The sequence below is a fragment of the Rousettus aegyptiacus genome, unplaced genomic scaffold, assembly GCF_014176215.1.
Source record: "Rousettus aegyptiacus isolate mRouAeg1 unplaced genomic scaffold, mRouAeg1.p scaffold_m13_p_2, whole genome shotgun sequence".
NCBI classification, from domain to species: domain Eukaryota; kingdom Metazoa; phylum Chordata; class Mammalia; order Chiroptera; family Pteropodidae; genus Rousettus; species Rousettus aegyptiacus.
The window spans coordinates 156719451-156740924 of record NW_023416295.1 but is presented as its reverse complement, the minus strand read 5'-3'; the positions used below and the strand labels follow the sequence as shown (position 1 = coordinate 156740924).

The following is a 21474-nucleotide window of genomic DNA, read 5'->3' as shown; positions in this document are numbered from 1 at the left end:
ATCATAAGAATGTAAATCTGTGGCTCTGATTAAAATAAGAACAAAGAAACAAAGGCACTGATAACAAGTGTGAGGATTAAGAGACATTAGAAGAAGGCTAATTATTCTGGGATGGTCCCAAACACACCAAATAAAGATGGTCAAGAACTAGGAATTGATCAGACATTAGTATCAGTTAAGAAGGCAATAATCATAGCAGAGGTGGCAAGTGTTTTTGAGCAGGAATTGTTCTAAACATTTTAGAAGTACTGTTATTATCCCAATTTTAGATAAGGCGGTTGATCTAAACAGAGGTTCTTGCTGAAAATTAACCAAAAATTATTACCCAAAAAATTGCCCCAAATTACCCAGTGAGTCAGTGGTAGAGGTAAACTTCAAACTAAGGCAGTATGGCTCCAGAATCCAAGGACTTAATCTGCTACCTGTGACCTAACTCCCTGGAATTGTCCCAGGCTATGTCAGTTGCTTAGGATAACTGTACCCACCCAGTGTGGTGAAAAAGCTGGTAGCCATCAAATCTGACAGATGACCCCTGAGGCAGGGAATGGGTTTAGGTGGACATAAGGCTGAGTGATAAAGGCATATTTTTCACTCCACACTTTTGGCATTGTTTAAATTTTAACAATAGACTTGTGTTGCCTTTGAATCCACAAGGAAAGCTCCCCAATAAAGGGTCACAGATGCATCTCCCTACCTGGGAGGTGAGGACACAGGCACTCTGAAGGCCAGATGCGACCAAGGGCACAGAGCAGGGGAGCCAGGACTAGAGCCCAAGGGTCACATATCCACCAAGGCCAACCCCTGCCAGGCTCCTGCGCAAGGCCCCGGCATACCTGGGACGGGGGAGAGGGTGGGGATCTGTAGCCCCTCTCCGGAGCAGCACATCTGTAGCACCAGATCAGGAGCCTCTCGGGGGAGTGTCTCAAAGTCCTGGATGAGGATAGGGGCATTGGGCCAGCCGATCCTCTCCAGCTCCTGCACGTCGGCCTGAGGACCCACTCCAATGGGCACCACCTGGATGTCTCCAGGCATCCGCTTGATCTCGTCGGAGGCAGGGTTCCCCGTGACCATGTAGACCAGGTTAGGCGCCTGCTCCCGGTCCCCCTGGCTGACGGAGAAGCTGTGCTCAGACAGGTACTGCAGGGCTAGCCCCGTGTTGGTCCTGTTGCCTCCCCGGAAGCGGATCTCCCGCACCCGCTGCAGGACGTCCCCCTTCGACTGCGCCTCAAGGAAGGTGGACTCCACGGTCACCACGTAGGAGTACTGCAGCACCGTGACGTGGATGCTGTCCTGGCTCACGTCCATCCGCTTGATCACCTCCTCCATGAACTCCTTGCTCCTGTTGAAATTGGCCTCGCCGATTTTGTCTGACCCCTCCAGAATAAACACCACGTCCAGAACCATGGCGTTTCTCTTGGGTCCCTGGGACAAAACCTCCAAGAGCTCCGGACCCACGGTGACTTGGGCCACAGGTGGGGGCTGAGTCGGGGCGGGCACTTTAGGGGCGAGGTCACAGAGGTAGCTGATAATCTCGTCCCTCCGCTGCTCCAGCTCGTCCACACCACTGACCACGAAGGCCTTGTTCTCGGGGGCCTGCTTCTCAATGAGGCGGATCTGCTTGAGGTTGGCGTGGGGCCCAATGCCCACTGGGACCACGGTGACTTTCTTCTTCTTTAGGCCCTGGACATAGCGGACCAAGTTCCGGGCCAGCTTCGGGGGCTCCTGGCTGGCCGTGAGGAGCAGGACAACGCGGGAGGCCTCAGGGCGGTCGACCTTGCCGAAGATTTGGAAGAGCGTGTACTTGAGGACCTCGCTGGTGGAGGCCACCGAGCTGCCCGCGTACTTCACCTGGCTGGCGATGCGCCGCAGCTCCGAGGGCCGCTTCCGGGCCCTGAGCTCGAGGTAGGCGTGAGAGCCATCGTGATATTCCACCACGGCCACACGGATCCGCTTCTGGGAGATGTGCAGGCGCTCCATCATGCCCACCACGAACACCTTCAGCACCTCAAACTCGGCCTCGGACAGCTTGTTGGAGCCGTCCAGCAGGAAGACCAGATCCAGCAGCTTGCTGCAGTAGAAGTCGTGCAGGGGCGGCTCCGGGGTGTCCTCCACATACGGGGTGGTGGGGCTGCCTGGGACTTCCGTGGGGGGCACCTCTAGGCCTCCGGGTTCCCCGCAGGCTTGACAGGTGAGGTTAACACCATCGCAGTGACTGCAGCAGATGGAGAGGAATGGAAATGGTTTAGGAAGAAGCTCTGAGCACTTCTCACCCCTTCTCAGAACCATCACACATATTCCTCCCGTAGACCTGCCTGCCCAGCCCACCTGAACCGAGCTCCCACGGATCACTCTCCACCCAAGTGAGACATCACTTGTTAATGCATGTCTACAAATAGCACCCCTCCCCCACTACACACACACATACACACACACACACACACACACACACACACACACACACACACACAGAGCAAAGGCTTGCCTTAATCCTAGGACCTAAAAAAGAATCTTTCTTGCTTCTATACCAACCACCAGCCATTCAGAATTGATTTCTTTTCAACCTATATCTGTAGCAATATAAATATTTAACTACAATCCAAACTTTCTGCCGAGTATCTCCAAAGACAAATGTTGCTCTAAAATGGTAACAGTGACCAGGACTTGTAAATGTTTCTACTGAAGATAAATTCTTTACAGTATTTAGTATAACAGAATTTAAACTGTATGAATTTTATATCATGTTAAATATGTTGAGTCTTAGGGAAGAGAGGAAAAACTAGACTAAAACCATTTTGAAAAGATGAATAATGATGCAAATTCCCAGCTTTATCTAGCAGAATAAAGCACTTAGGAATTGTATATGTGTATGGGGGGGGGGCGGGTCTCCAAGATGTTAGATAGGAGAAAAGATAGAGGCACATTCATTCATTCCTCCAGTGGACATCTGGAGAGCATCCGACGTCCCAGGGACTGGCTAGGCCCTGTGCCCAGGCCAACGCATACCATGAGTCTTTAGCAGAGTGTTTGCCCCACACACAAATGCCTACATTACTAGTACAAATTGCCAGTCCTTTCTGGTCCGTTCCTTTCACAAGTGTCCTGGAAAGTAGGATGGCATGCCTGACCACAAGTGAAATCCAGGCTGGGACCTTCTCCCCTATGAACTCTTGGCCTTTGAGACAACTTGCCTTCGACACCCGCAGGAAGGCCCAAAGGGCGGCAGTGCTCTGAGCCCTGGGAAGTGTCCCCGAAGGCCTGCTTCCCAGATGGTGTCCCAGTTTGCTTTGAAACTAATGTCCACACCTGTCTGAAGCTGCGGTGTGTGCCCTGGGTGCTGCCCCCGCTTCCCCAGTGCCAGTGGAGGGCGGTGGGGAGACGCTCTCCACTCTCGAGCTCTGAGCCTCGGAGCCCCACGCCAACACTGGGCTCGCCCCACTCTTTATTCCTCACAGTCTCCATTTCAGCATAGGTAGAGTGGACAGCCAGGGTCTTACTGGGAAGTTAATTCCTCCTTCCTCATGGTCCACACGATTTATTGCTTCAATTTTTGGTTAGCAGTGCATTGAGTGACATACTTTCTAGTTTCCTGTGTTTGCTAGAACACTCACCTCGGGCAGTGTTCACTCTTGTTTGTACAGATGGTGGCGGCGGGATCTGACTCTGGCAGCTGTGGCCACAGCCCCATCCCCAGTGACTTTTGGTTCTCAAGTTTAAGTTCCCATAAGGAGCAGTGTGGAATGTATCGACATCTGAATACATGTTTCCTACTTAGGAGCAGAACTTCAGAAAGCTCCATGCTCACCCTCGGGACTCCTTCTCACCTCCCCAAAGGCCAGTTCCCAGAGGCACTCGGGTGAGAACCCAGGATGCAGTGATGAGTGTCTTCCCTTGCAATTACAAAGGCCATGTCCTGGGACCTTGGCTGTGGCCCCGAGCTGTCTCTTTACACTGAGAGGTCAGGGGTCTGCCTCACTTTTCTCCCCTGCATCCCCACCTCCAGTTAAAAAGAAACCGGACTTTCATAGATGCCTGTCCCAGACCAGATGTGACCACCTGGGACAATAAGAGACCTCACCCTTCCTTCAGTGAAAAGAGGTTTAAAAGCCTAACCCTCTTAAGAGATATTTTCTGGGGAAGCAATCTAGTCTGTCTTTAAAGAAAGGGATATAAACTAAACAAAAACATTCCACCTCTCAACTCGCAAAGCAAGCAAGTTTTTCCCAAACCTACACCTCTGAGCAGACCCCCCGAGAAGATGGTAAGACTCATACTTCAAAAACCAAGTTTTACCAAATCTGACAGTGCTTAGGGTCACTGGGGTTCAAGGTGATTTTCTTTCCAGGGGCTAAGCGCTGGCCGGCCAGCTCACATGTGGGGCAATCTTCGGGGTAGATGCAGGTCTGCAAAAGCTCATCCAGGATTTTCCCTGCATGACAAAACTCTCATTAGGAGTCAAAACTCTCACCTTTCCCGCAAGGAAGATTCACCTTTAGCTAAAGGGGCCTGTTCTGCCTGCCCCACAAAGGTCACCACTTAGGAAGCAACCTTCTTTCTCTGGGCCTTGAGTTCTTTCTCTGAAAAGTGGGTGGGGGGGATTCTGTCATCCAACCTCACCATCCCCAAGCCTCAGCACGAATGAAACATCCAAGGGTCTTTTTACTCTACCGAAGACTATATTTGATAAGGCTAGGTCTATACTGTCCAATACAGTAGCCAGTAACCACGGGCGGCTAGTTAGACTTAAATTAACACGAAATAAGACTGAAGATTCAGTTCCTCAGACACACAGGCCGCATTGCAATAGAACATTCCTATCATTGCAGAAACTTCTATCAGAAAGCACAAAGTGCTGCTCTAGATAAATAGGCATGCAGAGCATTGCACAGGAGCTCCGCCTGGCAAAAATCATAGCTGGCCTGGCTCTGATGAAAGGGCACTGAAGACAGAAGCCAGGGTGGTGGGGCTGGGGACAGGGCACCGCTGGGCGAGGCCGGGACAAAGCAGGACAAGGACCCGCCTTCCCCGCCCGGGGGCGCGTGGCTTACCTGGCGGGCAGTGTGCATGACAGCCCTCCACACACTGCACAGGGCACGCCAGTGGCTCGGGGTGCTGGCATGTGACGGGACAGGCAGGAGCACAGCTGTTATAGCGCCACTCGCACTCATACCCATTCTCCCGGAGATTCCTCTCCTCACAGCTCTGCGCTGTACAGACAGAAGAAATGAGCGAAGTGAGCGCGGCCATTCAGACACAGGCAGTCGTGTGCGACCTGAGACGCCAAGACCGTACCAACGGCCCCGAACAGATGGTGGGGAGACCAGCGGTGCTGATGGCTTCGGGGGAGGTGACGGTTACATCAGGGAACTAAGGAACTACAAGAGTTACCAACAGGAGAGACTTCTGGACTTTTAAAGCAACTAAACCAGCAACCCAGTGGTTCTGAGTCAATTTTTCACAGAAAAATAATCAACTTCTTACACCTGAGGAAGAAAGACTCTACATAAATGTATGAGGTGATCGCTCATTTTGGCAAACACAATAGCATCTAATTAAAAACATATATTGACTTCCTTCTTCTCTTCATCACTGTTTCCTATTCTCCCTCTTCCAGAATTTCTCCAGAAGTCTCTACAGATTTAACGCCTTCGATCCCTGCCCATCCTCCCTCACATCGATGTCTTAACCCGCTTCAGCCCTCTGACATCCATCCCCGTACTAGACTCTGCCTTCTCTCCCCTGAAGACGTCTCCCTGCACCCCGCTTTAAGGTCTTCAAATCTAGATACATGAGGGTTGAGGGGAAGGTGTCTGAGACCCCGAGGGACGTCAGGACTCACGGCACAATGTGGCTGTTCTCCAGGTCACCACCTTGCCGTGCTGGGCGCACACGTGGGCATAGGCAGCGACGGCGTCACAGAAGCAGGTACAGTCCCCAATGGACTCACAAGAGCAGGCGTCATAGATGCAAACATCCAGGAATGGCTCAGGATCCACCTGCAAGGGAGCCGCAGGGTGGCCCAGGCCTGGGACCAGACTCTCTGGTCCCGGTCTGGGCAGAAGTGTTCTGGTGGTCAGAGGAGGGGAAAGGGGGCTCCAGGGTAGCAGGATAAATGCAGGTCAGTGGTTCCAATGAGGGGATGGATAAGAAGGCAGAATTTCCTAGCTTCTCATCTGTATTCTAGCAAGAAATGTTGAATAAAGCCCTTTTGCCAGCCCTTCATAGAATAGATGTGCCTAAGAATTTTTCAAAAGAACTTTCTTTTCTATCCATCTGTCCATTTACCTGCTCGGTCATCCATTCATCCCCATAACCTACTCACAACCTCATGGGGTTTAGGTATTTTTACATAGACACAAATATACACATAGGCTAGTCACATTCCTTGCCTCCATTCAGTAAAAAGAATAAGGAAACACATCAGGACCCACTCAAGTTGCCCCAGTGAGGGCTGGAATGCTGGACAATAGGATCAGCCCAGAGTCCTGAACCCTGGGTCCAAACCTGCACGGAGGGGCGGAGGGGTAGCCACCCACCACCCATCTTCAATCATGGTAACTACTTCCTACTTCCTCTTGCCCCCAAACACGCCACTACACGCACTGCCTTTCTCAGGGTCGTTGTGGTCAGAGTGAATTCAGACATTAAGTGGATCATTGCTCCCAAGACCTTCCAACAATCCTGATTACCGTGAGTCCTCTCACGGTCTTCACTCTTCCAACTCAGATGCCCAGGATTCCCACCAAACCAGGGGCTCCTGAATATCCTTCAGACTAAAACTCATTGCGTGGAAAGAAAGAGAGCTGAGATACAGATATTCAGCCAGTCACACTCAAGTTGGTGGTGCTACAGAGCAGTGTGTGTGTGTGTGTGTGTGTGTGTGTGTGTGTGTGTACACACATACGCCCAAATACATGTGTGTATTTATATTCATACAGAGACAGAAATTGCATTTATCTTTGTCTGGAATATTCCTAACCACCATTTGAGATAAAGACACAAAAACAAGCCACAAAATGAGGGCTCACAATCCCTGAAGACAAGGGTTCTGTGAGGAAAGTCCTAGGAGCAAAAGGGTTTTAAGAGGTCAGGGGTGGAGAGCACGGGTCTGGAGACAGAGTCAAGTAAGTAGAAAGTGAAACCCCTGGCTCTAGTGCTGGAGACAAGATAGTTCATGGGGAACGACCCCTAAGACTGGGGCCAGAAGAGCTGTGTCTTGTGTAGAAGGAAAATGATCTGCCAGGCTTTGCTCTCCTCACAGACGGTTGATTGACCTTTCTGTTTCCCAGCCTGAAGCCAAGAAAGGGGACAATGGGGTGATCTGATGCAGGTCGTTTCAAAGGCTCCAAGGCAGTGCCCATGATCAGAATACCCCCCACGGCCCTCACCAGCTTGTTACAGTCCCGGAAAATGTCACTGGTGAGGATCCGACAGGAGGAATCCACCATCGTCTGCTTCATGATGTTGTTGTGGCAGGTGGCAGGGGATGAGTCCAACGGCACCTGGGGATCCAGGCAAGAGTACACAGATGGACCCAAACAGTCAACCCAGAAGGATCCGAGGCCCTCTTTCTGGGCGCCGCCGCCACTGCAGTTCACACCAACCACCCACCGCCCACGCAGAGACCCCAGACCTACTTTCCTGGTGTCGGCACACTGCGGGCTCACTTTCCAGGAATTCCCGAAGTCCACGGGGTCCTCCTCCACTTTGAGATTGCTGCTGGTGAAGTCGTTGTTCTGGATGCCATCAAAATTCCCACAGAGGCCACACACCTGCTCCTGAGGGACAAATCGAGAGCACGAGCATTGCAAACCTCAGGGGAAATTCTGGTTCAGGAAAAAGAGGGTTCCAGAGAGCAAAGAAGGCAGGCTCATCTGCAGAAGAAGGCATGAGGATGGAGACCCAGATGGAGACCTGGGTGTTCTGGCCAAGTATTTTTCTCAGGCTTCCTCACCGACTCCATTTTAAAGACAAAAGTCATTCACAAAAAGAGACAACCTGCCCATCCCACAGTCAGCCAAGGGCAGAGGTGGGAATCAGGCAGGCTTGGCCCTGGTCCTTCCAGGATAAATCATCGCCCTCCTCAATAAGGGTCTGCTCAGAGAGAGGAGCTGGTTCAACATCACATCGATGAGAGCGGAAAGGTCTAAGGAGAGAACAGTCTAGTCCAACTTTACCATGGACAGGTGAGTCCCTCACCTGGAGAACTGCAACCCATTTAGCGCAGGCTAGCCAGGATTTTGATGTTCACCAAATGCCCCCAAGGCTGACATAATATCTTATTTGTCTCTTTGTTCATTTACTAGAGAGTCAGTATACAAGTCTTGAACAAGTAATTACTGATGGGATGGGAACCGTGACAGAAGAACTATGGAAAGAACTGGGAATATTTGGCCCAGAAAAGAAAAAGTGCTATGCTCTTACGACGCAGTTGAAGACCTGCCTTGGGACAAAGACAAGGAACCAGATTCTTCCCTAACATCTCCAGAAGGAACTCAGCCCTGCTGACCAATTGTAGACTTCTGACCTCCAGAAACAAACGCTGTGGCGGTCACTCCTGCTGAGATGAAATCAGCAACCAGTGCAGACAGAGCTCTTGTCCCATACATGCCAGTTAGAGAAAATGAAGTCCCAACAAACTGCTGGGACCTAGATACTACTGTAAGCTTCCTCAAAAGGAGGTTGTGAGCAGTTTGACAAAGAGCCCTCGAAATGCACTGGCCTATGGCTGACCCAGAACGCCTCGCAGTGTTCTTAATACTGTGCATGATTGATTTGCCTCTTTCGGTTAAGAAACCTTGAAGAAAACTACTGCCCAATCTTTCACTTCCTTCTCTTTGAGGATGTAAACTACATACCTAGCAAAGCCAGTCAAAGAACTGTCTATAGAAGTAGGGGGCCCTCAAACCCTCCCACATGTAGAGCCTCAGGTAATAGCTGAGGCTAACTCTACACCTTGAGTGCATGGTCTTATTTGAGTAGGAAGGGAGTCTTGACTAGATGACTACCCACCTTCCCCAGAGATGGCAAGGGGGACAGTGTCTACTTCCTGCTACTCAGGAAGCAGAGGAAGGTCCTAACATCAAGTCACAGACAAGACAAGGAGGAAGTAGAGGAAGGCCACTGACCTGGTATGTCTGCTTCAGGACCACAGAGATGCCCAGATTGTGGTCCCAGACCACAGAGAGAGCCTTGCCCAGCAGCAGAATGATGTACCGGCCAGACTCTACCACCTCAAAGTGAGTTTCATCCTTCATGGGCCTCTTCACATTTACCTGAAGGAGGACAAACCGTGAGACAGGAAAGGGGTGGACGGGCATGACCTCCATCTCCTACCGCTGCTCCACACCCATGCCATCTCCACGGCCCTCCAGAACCATATGCTTACAATATGCCTGCCCGTGTCCATCTTGCCTACCACGCTCCAAGAATCCTCTAAGGGACGAAAATAGAGGTGGCAGCAAAACCATAATTATGATATTTAAAATACAAGGAAACCAACTAGCAGATCATCCATCACTTCACAAAAAGAACTTTTTGACATTTGATCATTAAATACACGCTGCCCCCTAAATATGTTTTTGATGTGGCAATGATTTTAAGCATCTCTAGGCAATCGATTTAATAATCTACCCCTTTACAAAAATTAGCACTGGACTCTCTCCTTTCCTTCCCCCACCTCCACTCCCCAGAGTCGCTGTCATCAGGAGTCGGGGCTGCTGAGAGCAGGGAGGCTGAGGAGCTCAGCCTGAGAGACGGGAATCGCAGATTTCAGTTTGTAAGACTCTGACCTGAATCCCTGACTGGCCGAATCGTTGCCAGTGCTGAATGCTGAGCCCATTCCAGTGGCTTGGCTAATTTGCAAAATGAGGCAGATGCTGTGGCCCCTTTGCAAAGGTCCTCTCCTTAGTGACATACAATATGCAGAGCTAATCACCTGCACACCTCCTATTCGATGTCACCACTGTCCTCTGTCCTAAGTTGAGCTGTCCTTTGAAAAGGGGAGGCACTGCTGACCCAGTCGGTAGGTCACGCTTGCTGAGCAGTTTGCTTCCACGGGAAGGAGAATCTTTTGGCAACAGCGGTGGTGCTTGCAAGATGGTGGGGGAGGGGGGATGTGGGCTGAGATCACAGAACAAAATGGAGATAACAGGACAGGTGTGAGCCCAGACCCTGGGTCTCCCCAGTGCTTGACGCAGTCAGACCAGTAGAACCGAAACTGTGGACTAGGGACTGCCCGCCACTTCAGACGCGGGTTCCTGGGCCTTAACCAGATCTACGAGTCAGAATCACAGGGCGAGCCTGAGGTCAGCATTGTAAACAAGATCTCGGTGACTCTCGGTGAGACCCTTTTAAGAACCATGTCAAAGCTCTTAGTACACAGGGACCGAATCAGTCTACTGCTCTTCGGAGCTTTTTTAAAAGATTTATCTGAAAAAACTGAAAACATAAAAAGAAGTAAAACCTCCCTAACACCGTCAAAATATACATAATTATATATGTGTGTATGTGTATATATAATTTATTTTACATATATGTAATACACGCATACATATACATAAAAGGCAAAGCCCTCCTGCCCGCCGATCTCACTCCACCCTCCAAAGGCAAGCTCTGATTCTTGCTATGCTTATGCGGACAGAGTTGCACACCCTTCTCCACACATATCTCTCTGCACCCTGTGTTACTAAAATGCGGTCATGATATACATATCCATCCGTAACTTGTTCCTCTTGTAAAACATGGTCAGATAATATAGTTCCACCTCGTGCTTCTTCATGGCTGCACGATATTCCATTCGCATGAATTCTAAACCAATGCTCGGCACGCATTCTTCACAAGCCGAGAGAAGTACAGAGGGTCCTGAGTGGGGAGCGGAGGGGGCTGGCACTCACCTCCCCATCAAACAGTTCAATCTCTCCTCCTTCCACCAAGATGGTGACCCGCCTCTTGCATTTCACTGACGGGTAGCCGCACTCCTCATTCGCCACCAGGATCCGAAAGGTCCCAGGGTTACTGCCACAGTAATCCTGGGGAAAAGAAATGCCAGGAGAGAAATATTACTCCTGCCACCTCTCCCCAGATCTGACAACTGGCGTCTCGTCATCTCAGGCATGGGTGTTGGAGACCCGGCTGATGGGTGCAGCAACCCACTCCCAGTATGCTCTGCACACAGCGGGTCTGGGCACTGCTGGGTTCTGCCCCACTCCCAGCATGCTTTGCACACGGCCGGTCCAGGCACTGCTGGTTCCGCCCACTCCCAGCATGCTTTGCACACGGCCCTCCGGGCACTAGTGGTTCTGCCCCCACTGCCAGTGGGCTGGGCAGGCAGGCACGCTCATCACCCTCTCTGCCCGGCTCATAGAGACCTGCTCAGTTTCTGAGGCTGAGGATCCTACAGCTTTGTGATCCTCCCTTCAGACCACACCAAGACCCCACCCCTCCTCCTGAGAATGGAGGCAGAGAGACCACATTTGTTTAAAGCTTTACGGAGTCCAGCTGTCTCATTCCTCGTGAGAAAAGCCTCCGTGTCCTCTCGCTTACCCACTTTGGTGTCATCCAGCAAGAATAATTGGCAAGAATCCACGCAGTAGGGAGAGGGAGCCAGAGGGGCCAGTGCCCGCACTCGCCAGCTAGGATTTCCGGGGTTCTTTCTCATCCCTCTGGGCAATGTGACTTTTCTGTTCCCCCACCCCAATCCTGCACATTCTGTATTGCACCAGGTTAGAAATAAAAATATGGAGAATGCAGTGGAATCGCAAGGGCTGGAAGCAAACTAGGGGTCATTTCGATCATGCCCCTATCCAGAGCCACTGCTGCGTAAGGCCCATGGTTGTTCGCTGCACAAGCAGGGAGAGTGAGCGGGGGCTGAAATCCAGCCCAGGCTCCCCTCCTCACTGTGCACACTGACTGAGGCTGTGTCTGCCAAAAGGAATGGACGCCTCTTCCTAATTCCATTTCAGTGCTAATTTGGGCTGACGGTAGCCTTGCTCCCACACTCATCCCAGTCAACAAATGAGCTTCTATCCTATTCTTCTATCCTATTCCTCCAGGTAAACTGAAGGAAGATGGACAATCACTGTTAGGTTCAAGCTCCCACCTCTTCAGGCACTTCTTTCAAGGGCTGGACAATCACGCCAGTAGAAACCATCCCCTAAGTTGTTTCTATAAACAGAAAAGCAGACTCTGACCTGGAAACCCCCAGATTGCAGCCAGCACCTCCACCCCCTCCTAAGGACAGATAGCACCCCCCCCCCACATCTCACCTGTGCCAGAACGTACTGGCACTCCCCAGGGAACATATATTTCAGCCCGTCGAAGGTGAGGTAGTGGGCCATGCCAATCGTGGAGCACGTGGCATCACACACGTGGTCCGTACAGTTCCACTTCCGGTCCCGACAGACGCTAGGAACAGAAATGACAAAGATGGCCAGTGGGCACCTGGGGCGTGAGGGACTCACCTGGGCATTGGGGAACAAGGAGACTCTGAAGGAGCACAGAATGCTCTGGGTGCCACCCGACCTTCCAGGAGCCTCCAGAAGTGGAAGATCTGCAGCCTATAAGGTGTGGACCTTGGGAGAAGGTGGCTTTGCGGTCCTAAACTGACACATTTTTTTAAGAACAGGGCCCAGGAGGAGAGAGGGAGAGCATGCTGCTCTTCATTACAAAAGGGAAACTGAGGCAAAGGAGGGAACGGGCTGTCCACAATGATCCAGGTGGCCAGGAGAAGAGGCCCAGACCCCACGCAGAATGTCTGCTATGGGTTGGCTAACACTCAGCCTCCCTGGAATGGCCCCAGGATCTCTGCAAAACAGACTGGGGTTGGAAGTCATCTGAGGCTAAGGGGGAAAACAAGACAGACTGCAAGAAAGTTCTGAATCAGGAAAACCGTACATCACTCTACGGTTAAATCTACAGTAATAGGCCAATCGCCACGATGCCCTATTCTACCACCCCACAATCAGAGCTGACATCAGGAAGCCTACCCTCTGTGTCAGAGGCAGTTAGCTCAGATCTCAGGGCAAAAAGACAGCTAAGTGCCTTCCTGCCACATCCATGTGCACCTTTCCCTAAAGCGGCTCGCAGCGCCCAAGTCAAAAGCTGGGTAAATGGGTAGAGCAGAGGGTTATGCGAAAGATGGCCAAGGAGAAAGGAGGAGACAAAACAGCCACCCTCAAAAGGTCCCCTTTCAAACTATGCCATCACAAGAACACTTTTGATAGGCTTAGGGGGCAGTATGAGGGCAGAGAAGGACTCTCCAAACCCCATACCCTTTGGCAGCCTGGTCACATGTGTAATGACTGATATAGGACAAGGCCCTTATCTTCCTCAGGCCTCACCTCCCTGAACAGAAACACTAACCTCTAGGAGTGTCTGTGCAGGGTAAGCACAGGTGATGATAAACATTGTGCCCATTTCACAGCTAGAGAAACAGAGGCTCAGAAACAAGGAAGGACTAACCATGTTCCCTCAGGGAATTGGGGCAGGTGCCAGAGGTCCTGGGCCATGTCTGCCCCCACAGCATCTAGATCCACGACCCCACCTCCGCTCGCCCCACCCACCATGCCGCGGTCCCCAGGAAAACCTCTCCCAGGACCTCACCAAGTGTTGCAGTCGATCTTCACGGTCTCTCCCGGGGCGTACTCTTTGCCTTGATGGAAGCAAGGACACCTTTCCAGGGCCACACATCTGTTTTCATGCCGGACCTACGGGAAAGCCAACCGAAAGTCCTGGGGGTCACAGTGAGTGGGCCCTGCCACAGGTCAGGGAACTCACTGCCCGGCTGGGGCTTGGCAGACATGGGCACCCATCTCCTCCGATCCTCCCAGTTCAGCTGAAGACACTCTGACCCCCCTCTGCCCTCACACCCTGCTGGGGGCACGTGTTCTCAGACCTCGGCGTGCACATAGCCTTAGTCCCAGTAATTCCAGGCAGAGGATTTCCCCAAAGGAAATAAGAGTTATGGACAAAGCTTAATAGAGAATTACTTGTCATTGCAAAAACTGGTGGAAACAGCAAAGTGGTCAACAACAGGAAAATGATTACATCCATAAGGACTCTCCAGGTGATGGTGTCCTGCGGAGCTCTTGGAATGGCTCATTGGGAGAGTCTTAAATGGTACGAGAAATACTTAGGTTGTTATTTTTTAAGACAGAAAAAAACTACATATACATGTATTCCCAGTTATGAAAAAATATGTACATGTACTTCAAAAAAAAAAAAAAAAAGACTTGAAGGAAGTATAGAAGTTGCCTCCAGAGAGTGGGCTGGGGTGGGGGAATTTTATTTCCTTTTTGGTTGTTGAAATTTTTTTCCAAATGTTCTTCAATGAGCATCTATGATATTTATAATTGAAGAAAATGGACAACATTTTGTAAAAATGATGAATTAATTACTAACGCACGTAACATCCCGGAGGTGAAAGCTGAACACTGGCCATGGGCAGGGGTGGACCGAAACGAGAGTCTAGGGGCTTGTTCGCGCCTCACGTACACCCTCTTTACGCAGCCCTGCTCTACTTCCCATCCTCCCCCGCGCCTCCCACCCCCCGCCGCATGAAGAAGTCAATACCTGAGTATGTCATACTCCTCAGGTCTGTCGGGGTCAGGGAAAAAAGAACTAAGCCCCACTGACCCCAGAATCGCTGGCCAAACCCACCTGCCCCCAGCACGTGCATGTGCTTCTGTCCCAAGTGCAGGAGGCACCGCTGGGTGTCTGCCTGGGCATGGCCTAAACAGGGTGGTCTAAAAGAGGCCTGGGTCACCCTCAAATGAAAGGACCATGGCACTTTGGTTCTAGAGTGACCTAAAGGGTGAGAAGCTCCTGGTCTGGATGGTTCAGGAGCTGTTTGATACAGTCACTTCCCAGACAAGCCTGAGTTCCCAGGACTTGGAAATAGACCAAGCCCTGGGAACAGGGGGTCTCGGGCTAAATAAAGGGCTTTCATGTCAAAGATCAGAGGCTAAAAGTGTGTGTGGAAATGTGAGTGTGTGTGTGTGTGTGTGTGTTGGGGGGATGGGAAGAATAACCTCCACTACTTTGCCTCCACCTTCACCCAACCTCAGTTGTTTTCCTGAGTCCTAAAAGCCTCAGAGAAGGGACAGGATGGGCAGACCGAGAGCAAGGAAGATGCGGGTCAGCCGTATTCTTGGTAGCTCTTATGTCCTAGGACCACCGTTCTTGGAAGACAATGAGCTTAGGTGCCTAGTAGGGAGGATGGCAGCTTGCTATGAACAGGGAGGAGGTGAAAACGTCTCTCTCAGAGTCTTCAAAGGCTGTCACAAAGAGGATTCTTTCCCACATCCCCCCCAAGCTTCGTCTGCTCTGACTTAAGGCCAAGGCCTGCCACCTAGTGGCTACTCTAAGAATAACATAAATAATGCCGCGGCTGGGAAACCTTGACGAGCTAGCTCTCCAACATTTCACTCCTACAGTCAACACAGACCAGAAAAGAAGCCTAATTATCAGAAACATTACGTGAGACAAAAGTGATACAGAATGCATAGGAGTGGATCCTAGAAGACAGAGCCCTCACCTCACCTCACCTCACCTCAGCAGAATGCATGCCCTGTCGCCTGCCACAGGCTAGATCGAGGGTTCCCAGGCCTCTCGCTCTGCCCGCTGGATGTTTTTACCTCTCTCCAGGTTAGCCAACCCATTGACAAAAACTCTCACACACCATGGCCCAGGCAGCCCCTCCCCTGGCCCAGGGCTGGAGCCCCAGGAAGCCCAGCCCTCCTGCAGTGGACATAAAACTCAAATCCCAGCTTGGCCACAAGATTATGTTGCCATCTCCTTCTGTGCTCTCACTGACAACCATATGGCTCCTCTCGGCCCTGACTTATTTTAGCAAAAGGAGATTACTGATTGGTGGATTACAAATGGGACCGTATGATTTCACTTATGTGTGGAACCTAAAAATGAAAACAAATGAATAAACCAAACAAAACAGAAACCGACTCATAGATACAGAGAGCAAACTCACGGTTGCCAGAGGGGACGGGGGTTGGGGAAAGGGCAAAATAAAAAAGGTAAAAAAGAAATAAGAGGTACAAGTTTCCAGTTATAACTAAGTCATGAGGTTGTAATGTACAGTGTAGAGAATATAGCCGATAATATAATAATTTTGTACAGTGTCAGGTGGGCACTAGACTTATTGTGGTGATCACTTCGTTAGGCATATAAAAGTTGAATAACTAGGTCATACTCATGAAATAATAATATTGTATGTCAACTATATTTTAATAAAGAATAGGACCTCGATATTGAACAAGGACTGTTATAAAGACCACAGAGGGAATAGATCCATAGGTCAAAGCTGGAGAGCAGACAAAACACAACCTTAAAAGGAGAGGAGAGGTTTCATGGCCACACCTCCGCGGGAGGCTCCCGACTTCAGAGAGAAGATCAAATAACAGCAGTCCAGCCGGAAACACTCAAGAGTCCTAAAGCTCTAAAGAAACCCAGGAGATAGAAGGATAAGGAACAATGCAGAGGATGATCAGGGTCTAGACTTGTTTTTGTTTTTTCTCCAGTCACATCCGAGAGCTTTATTGGACATGACTCGAGGCCTGGCAGGCCTAGCACACAGTCCTACAGCCCCGAGAACTGGCCAGACACATAGGATAGGACAGCAAAGCAGTCCGTGAGGAAATTTCGTGGAAAGTCACTTAAACTTCATGTTTAAAAGGAAGAGAACCATCTCTGCCTACTGTTTGTCTTTTTGGGACACCAGGAGAACAATAAGATAAAGTTGACAAATGTCCTTCAAAGATTTCAGAAGAAAACAGACAGAAATAGCTGTTGCTATTGTTTATCGACTCATGAAATCTTGAGCAGGAATGGCTCATGCTGAGAACCTGGTATCTGGTCTTAGCCCCAAGAAAAATCATGAAGTAGAAAAAAATTGATTTTCTTACTCTTCTCTGCAAAGGCCACCGTCCCCCCACCCCAACACATGAACACAATGCTGACCCATTCTCTAAAACCCTCTTTACCTCCCGACCATCCTTTGTTCATTTTCCCACTCCATCAATATTTCCAGCTCAACGCAGCTGATTTTTCAACTAGAGATGTGCTAGGAAGAAAAAACTCTGATGAAATAATTCACACTAAGGTGTGAATGACTTACCAGGAGGATTTATAAGGTTGTAAGCCTTTTTTAAAGCTCTTTCTTGTTAGCCAAAATGACTATGGGGTTCTTTCTCTCTCTTGATGGTGCTTCTAGAGAGGCGCTTCATTCCAGCTGTGGCTGGAATGAGGCGTGAGCTGTGGGTTGTGCTTTGCTGCCACCTCGTGGTGGAATTAAGTAATATTCTAACTTAAAGACAGGTAGTTCACTCAAGTATCTTTGCACTAAAGAAAATGACTTGGGAAATTTTCTCATGCAACCCCTTCATTTTATTGATCTAGTGGGCCTCAGAATGTGGACACCGAGATCTCAAAACCTGCCTTCCAATGTCCGCTAATTTTCTATAGCATCTCTATTCATAATATAATTCATGATTTTCCTCCGTGAACTTATTATAATAGCCATTAATTAAACCACCGCTTATAAGCAACTTCCATGTGCCTGCCACTGTCCTATTTAGTCCTCCCAACAACCCTCTAACCCAATTGTACAGACACAAAGATTTTAAACGACTTGCCATTCTTAAGTAAATGTTAGGAGCTGGGATTCAAACCTAGAATTTTGAAACTTCAGTTCAATGCCTTTCCCATGCTGCTTCTCCACTAACCATTTATCAGGGTGTTGACCACTTACCAAAAGCACCCCAACCCTCTTGTTCCATGCAGAGACCTTTGCGCCAGCGGCAGGAGTAGATGGAGTCTGCAAATTGTGGACCAGAAAATCTCTACTCTAAGCAGGTGCCAGGCCTGGAACAAAACACGGGGGGGTGGGGGGGACTCTCCCCCTGACCCCAACATTTTCAGACAGGTGCTGCTGACCTGACAATGGACATTGAGAGATGCCTTGAAAGAAGAAAGGCAACAACTGAGCGCAGCACTGCTCGGAGCGCGGTCCGAGGACCAGCGCCAGTCTGTGATGAGGCAAGCACAGAGGTGAGGAAGAGGTGTTTCGGAAACCACACGGCAATCTGACTGAGTAACAGATCGTGTCTGTCGTCTAATAAAAATTGAGGAAGTTCATATTTTGCATGCCCTTGCTTTTTTGCTTCACTTTTCTGATCATTCTTTTCCATCATATTTATAAAAGCATTGGTCCGTGACAGGTCAGAAAGTTAAGAGAAAGGGTCCTTCGCAGGTCTCTCCTCGTGGACAGGAGGGGCGGTGGACGAAACAGCCTCTGAGACTGAGCCTTGCTATTTACAAAAACAACAATTAAAGCTATTTCTACGATTCTGTAGCGCTTTCTGGTTTTAACAGTGCTTCCATGCACAGCTCCTTCAGGCTCACAGCTGATGTGTGATGAAGGCGAGACAGGAATCATGTGTCCATGTTACAGGTGAGGCAACTGAGGCTTAGAGAAAGAGTGGATGACTGTGCAAGAGCAAGGAGTGAGACGGTCGTGAAGCCTGGACTGAGGGCTTGGCCCCCTGATGCCTGATCCCACTCGGAGCTCCTTCTGCTCTCAGTAGGTCTGCCTCGCAGGAAAGAACTGCTTCCTTCCCCTGACCTCTCCCCGCAAACCCTCGGTAACATGCCACAACCTCGCCACTTTCCGCAGGGGCCGTGGGGCCGTGCTGAGAAATACCCATGGGGAGGATGTCTACACCGTCAGACGGGCCCAAACAGGGTGTTTCTAGCTCCTTTTTCTTTGCGTTGTGGCCAAGAACACGTGTCCTATGCAGCAGCCAACACACTGTGCACTTAATAAATCACCAGGACTTTTCTGCTCTGCTGAACCTGGCCTCGACAATTCGCACGTTAGTCGGCATTGTAATGAAGCAGTTGTGAAAATAACCCAATCTCTTACACTATGAGCTCTCGAGTTTACGGTCCTGTGCAGTTGAGGTGAGAGACACCCATCATATGACAGATATCTAGACTGTCCTCAGAATGCATGCCAGAGGCTTCAGGAATGCCCAAGAGCTCCCACCTAACAGTGCGTCCACATCCTGCACTCGAGGTCTCACTCTCTACTGGGGATTTGAGACAATAATGCAATTATTGTAGTTATTAATATTCGAGACTATCTGTACTGTTTCCTTCATGAAAAAAAGGTTCATTGAAGAGTCCCTGATGCTGACATAATCTCCTGAGGGATATCCTTTTTCTCGCCAGAAAATTTCACCTCCGGGTATGGTGATGGGACTTTCAAAATAAGGGGCCCTTTGGATAAAAAGGGCAACGTGGAAGCTTGCCCTCCCCTCTCCTGCTTCTGACGCTGCCCGCGTCTGAGCTTCCTCCTCCTTATCCACCTCTTTGAATAGCCACCTTCTGCTAAGGCACCGAACAAGACCTTCCAGTTTGGGGGTGCTCCCTGGCCAGTCTCTAGCTCCCCCATTCGAAAAGACGGTTCCATAATCCTGAGAGGCTAAGACAGAGGGGAACATCCAGGGGAGAATGAGTAACAGCTAGTCTCTCTCTTGGAGGAGAAAGGGTTGGAGAGAAGGAGAGAGGCCATCTGCCAATCGGCAGTCTTCCCGAGTGCCACCGGTGGAGGGTCCAAGCGCCCTCCACAGAACACTGGTAGCTCCCATGGGCCAGGACACCGCCCCTCCAGCTGAGGCCTGGGCATGATTCATGCCCTTTACAGCCATATGAGAGCCGTACTGCTCCCTCCCATTTAACCTCTACAACCCCTGCCCCTCACCACTCGCCTTGTCTGGGGAATTAGAGTCAGAGAAAGCAAGAAGACAGGATGCATTTGAAAGCAAAAAACCCAGAAGATGCATCCTTCAGGGTGACAAGAATAATATTTGTATCATATATTTAATACAAATTGGCCTAAGATTAGACTTGGGAGGGAGGTAAGGAAACTTGGGCGTGCTCAGACCATTGCCACCATCAAGAGGCACATAGGAGCCAGGTGGCCTCCTTGGGCCACTCCTGGCCCCCAAGAAGCTGCTGGCCACCATTTGCATGTTTGCAGCCCCAGTCTCAGAATCATGGAATGTTAGGAGCTGGCCAAGACCTCACAACTCACTTCATAGATGAGGAAAACAAGGCTCAGTGTGAAGAAGGGACATGTTGGACCCGTGGCTTGCTGATGGCGTGACAGGGGCATCAATGCCTCCTCTTGAAACAGAAAGTTTCATACATATAGTATATGCAAATCATATGCAAATAGGTGTGTCCTCTTCACGTCACACAATGCAACAAAGCCCTTGAGAAAATTCTAGTGGAAATGCCTGTTTTCACTTGTAAGTATTTTCTGGAAATCCTTGCTTTGCTTCCTACAGGTGGCACCTCTGTGTGCTAAATTCTTATATTTTTGTCTGATCTCACGAGGATCAACTCAGACACTTTCTCTGACCGGGGCGGCTGACTGAGACACAGAGGACTCTTTCCCACCCCTGTCCCCATCACCACCGCCACCCTGTTACCATCCTGGCTTAGCTCTTGTTTCCTCCCCTCTGTCCATAGGGAAATGGAAGGCTGCCAGCCCAGGCCAGCGGCGGGCAGCTCACCATGCCCTGGGGGCAGAGGCAGCCGGAGACGCAGCCCACGCTCATACACTCCAGGTCGTAGTTCTGGCAGGTTTTGGCACACTCCAGCCCTTCAGCTCGTGGGTTGTCAGCAGGACACACGAACTTGATCATGGGGGGCCGGCAGGACAAGCTCCTTTTGCCTTGGAGACAGAAAAATCAAAGAGGCCATTAGCGATGGAGTGGGTGCATCTACTCTCACGCTGTCCTTTGATCCCCAAGGTGTATTCCACTCAATTTCAGAGACACTGAGCTGCCCACTCCCTGGGGTGAGTGAGGTGCTGCCCAATCTCCAACCAGGTCTAGCTCTGCGCCAGATCCTTGCATGGGACTGTGATGGCAGCCTCACCTACTCGCCTGAGCCTCTGACCCCCACCGATGCTGGAGGTGCCTCTCAGATCCCAGCATCCCTCTGCTGGCCACACTCCACAACCCCCTGGATCCTGCTTTAGCAGGCTGCATTGAATAACAATGCACTACAGAAATGTCCAGACCTGGGCTTTTGAGGACCTGGGTTCAGGTATTAAAAAGGAACTTCCATGGGCCCCCACAGGACAGTCCTAAAATGGTTACCCCTAATTTAGTCACCAAAACTTTAAAGAAGCCTTTCTTTGCTCATCTGCCATCCTCCGCCCAGCCACTGGCCACCCCACCCACTCTACTTACATGGGCAATGCCCCACCCCTGGCACGCCCACCTGCCCTCCCTGCTTCGTCCTTCTCCATCTGGTCACCATCTTATGTCACCACCTGACATACTATGTGTTTTATTTACTTATTTTTCCGCCCCGCCCTTTACCTTGACCCCACCCGCTAGGCTACATGCTCTGTGAAGGCAGGGGGTTTTGTCTACTTTGTTCATTGAT

General features: G+C 50.3%; 1 protein-coding gene across 4 annotated transcripts in view; it reads right to left on the bottom strand.

Moving 5' to 3' along the window:
• VWF (von Willebrand factor) overlaps window positions 1-21474 on the bottom strand; it is a 123704-nt gene that overhangs the window by 46253 nt on the left and 55977 nt on the right. For all 4 annotated transcript variants that reach the window (XM_016162761.2, XM_016162763.2, XM_016162762.2 and 1 more), the window contains exons 18-28: window positions 20592-20752; window positions 13600-13703; window positions 12264-12402; window positions 10893-11027; window positions 9126-9272; window positions 7635-7775; window positions 7386-7499; window positions 5837-5993; window positions 5046-5204; window positions 4291-4426; window positions 834-2212 (exon numbers count right to left, since the gene is read on the bottom strand). In XM_016162761.2, the coding sequence (XP_016018247.2) occupies window positions 834-2212; window positions 4291-4426; window positions 5046-5204; window positions 5837-5993; window positions 7386-7499; window positions 7635-7775; window positions 9126-9272; window positions 10893-11027; window positions 12264-12402; window positions 13600-13703; window positions 20592-20752 (2772 nt within the window). The remainder of the gene's footprint in view (window positions 1-833; window positions 2213-4290; window positions 4427-5045; window positions 5205-5836; window positions 5994-7385; window positions 7500-7634; window positions 7776-9125; window positions 9273-10892; window positions 11028-12263; window positions 12403-13599; window positions 13704-20591; window positions 20753-21474) is intronic.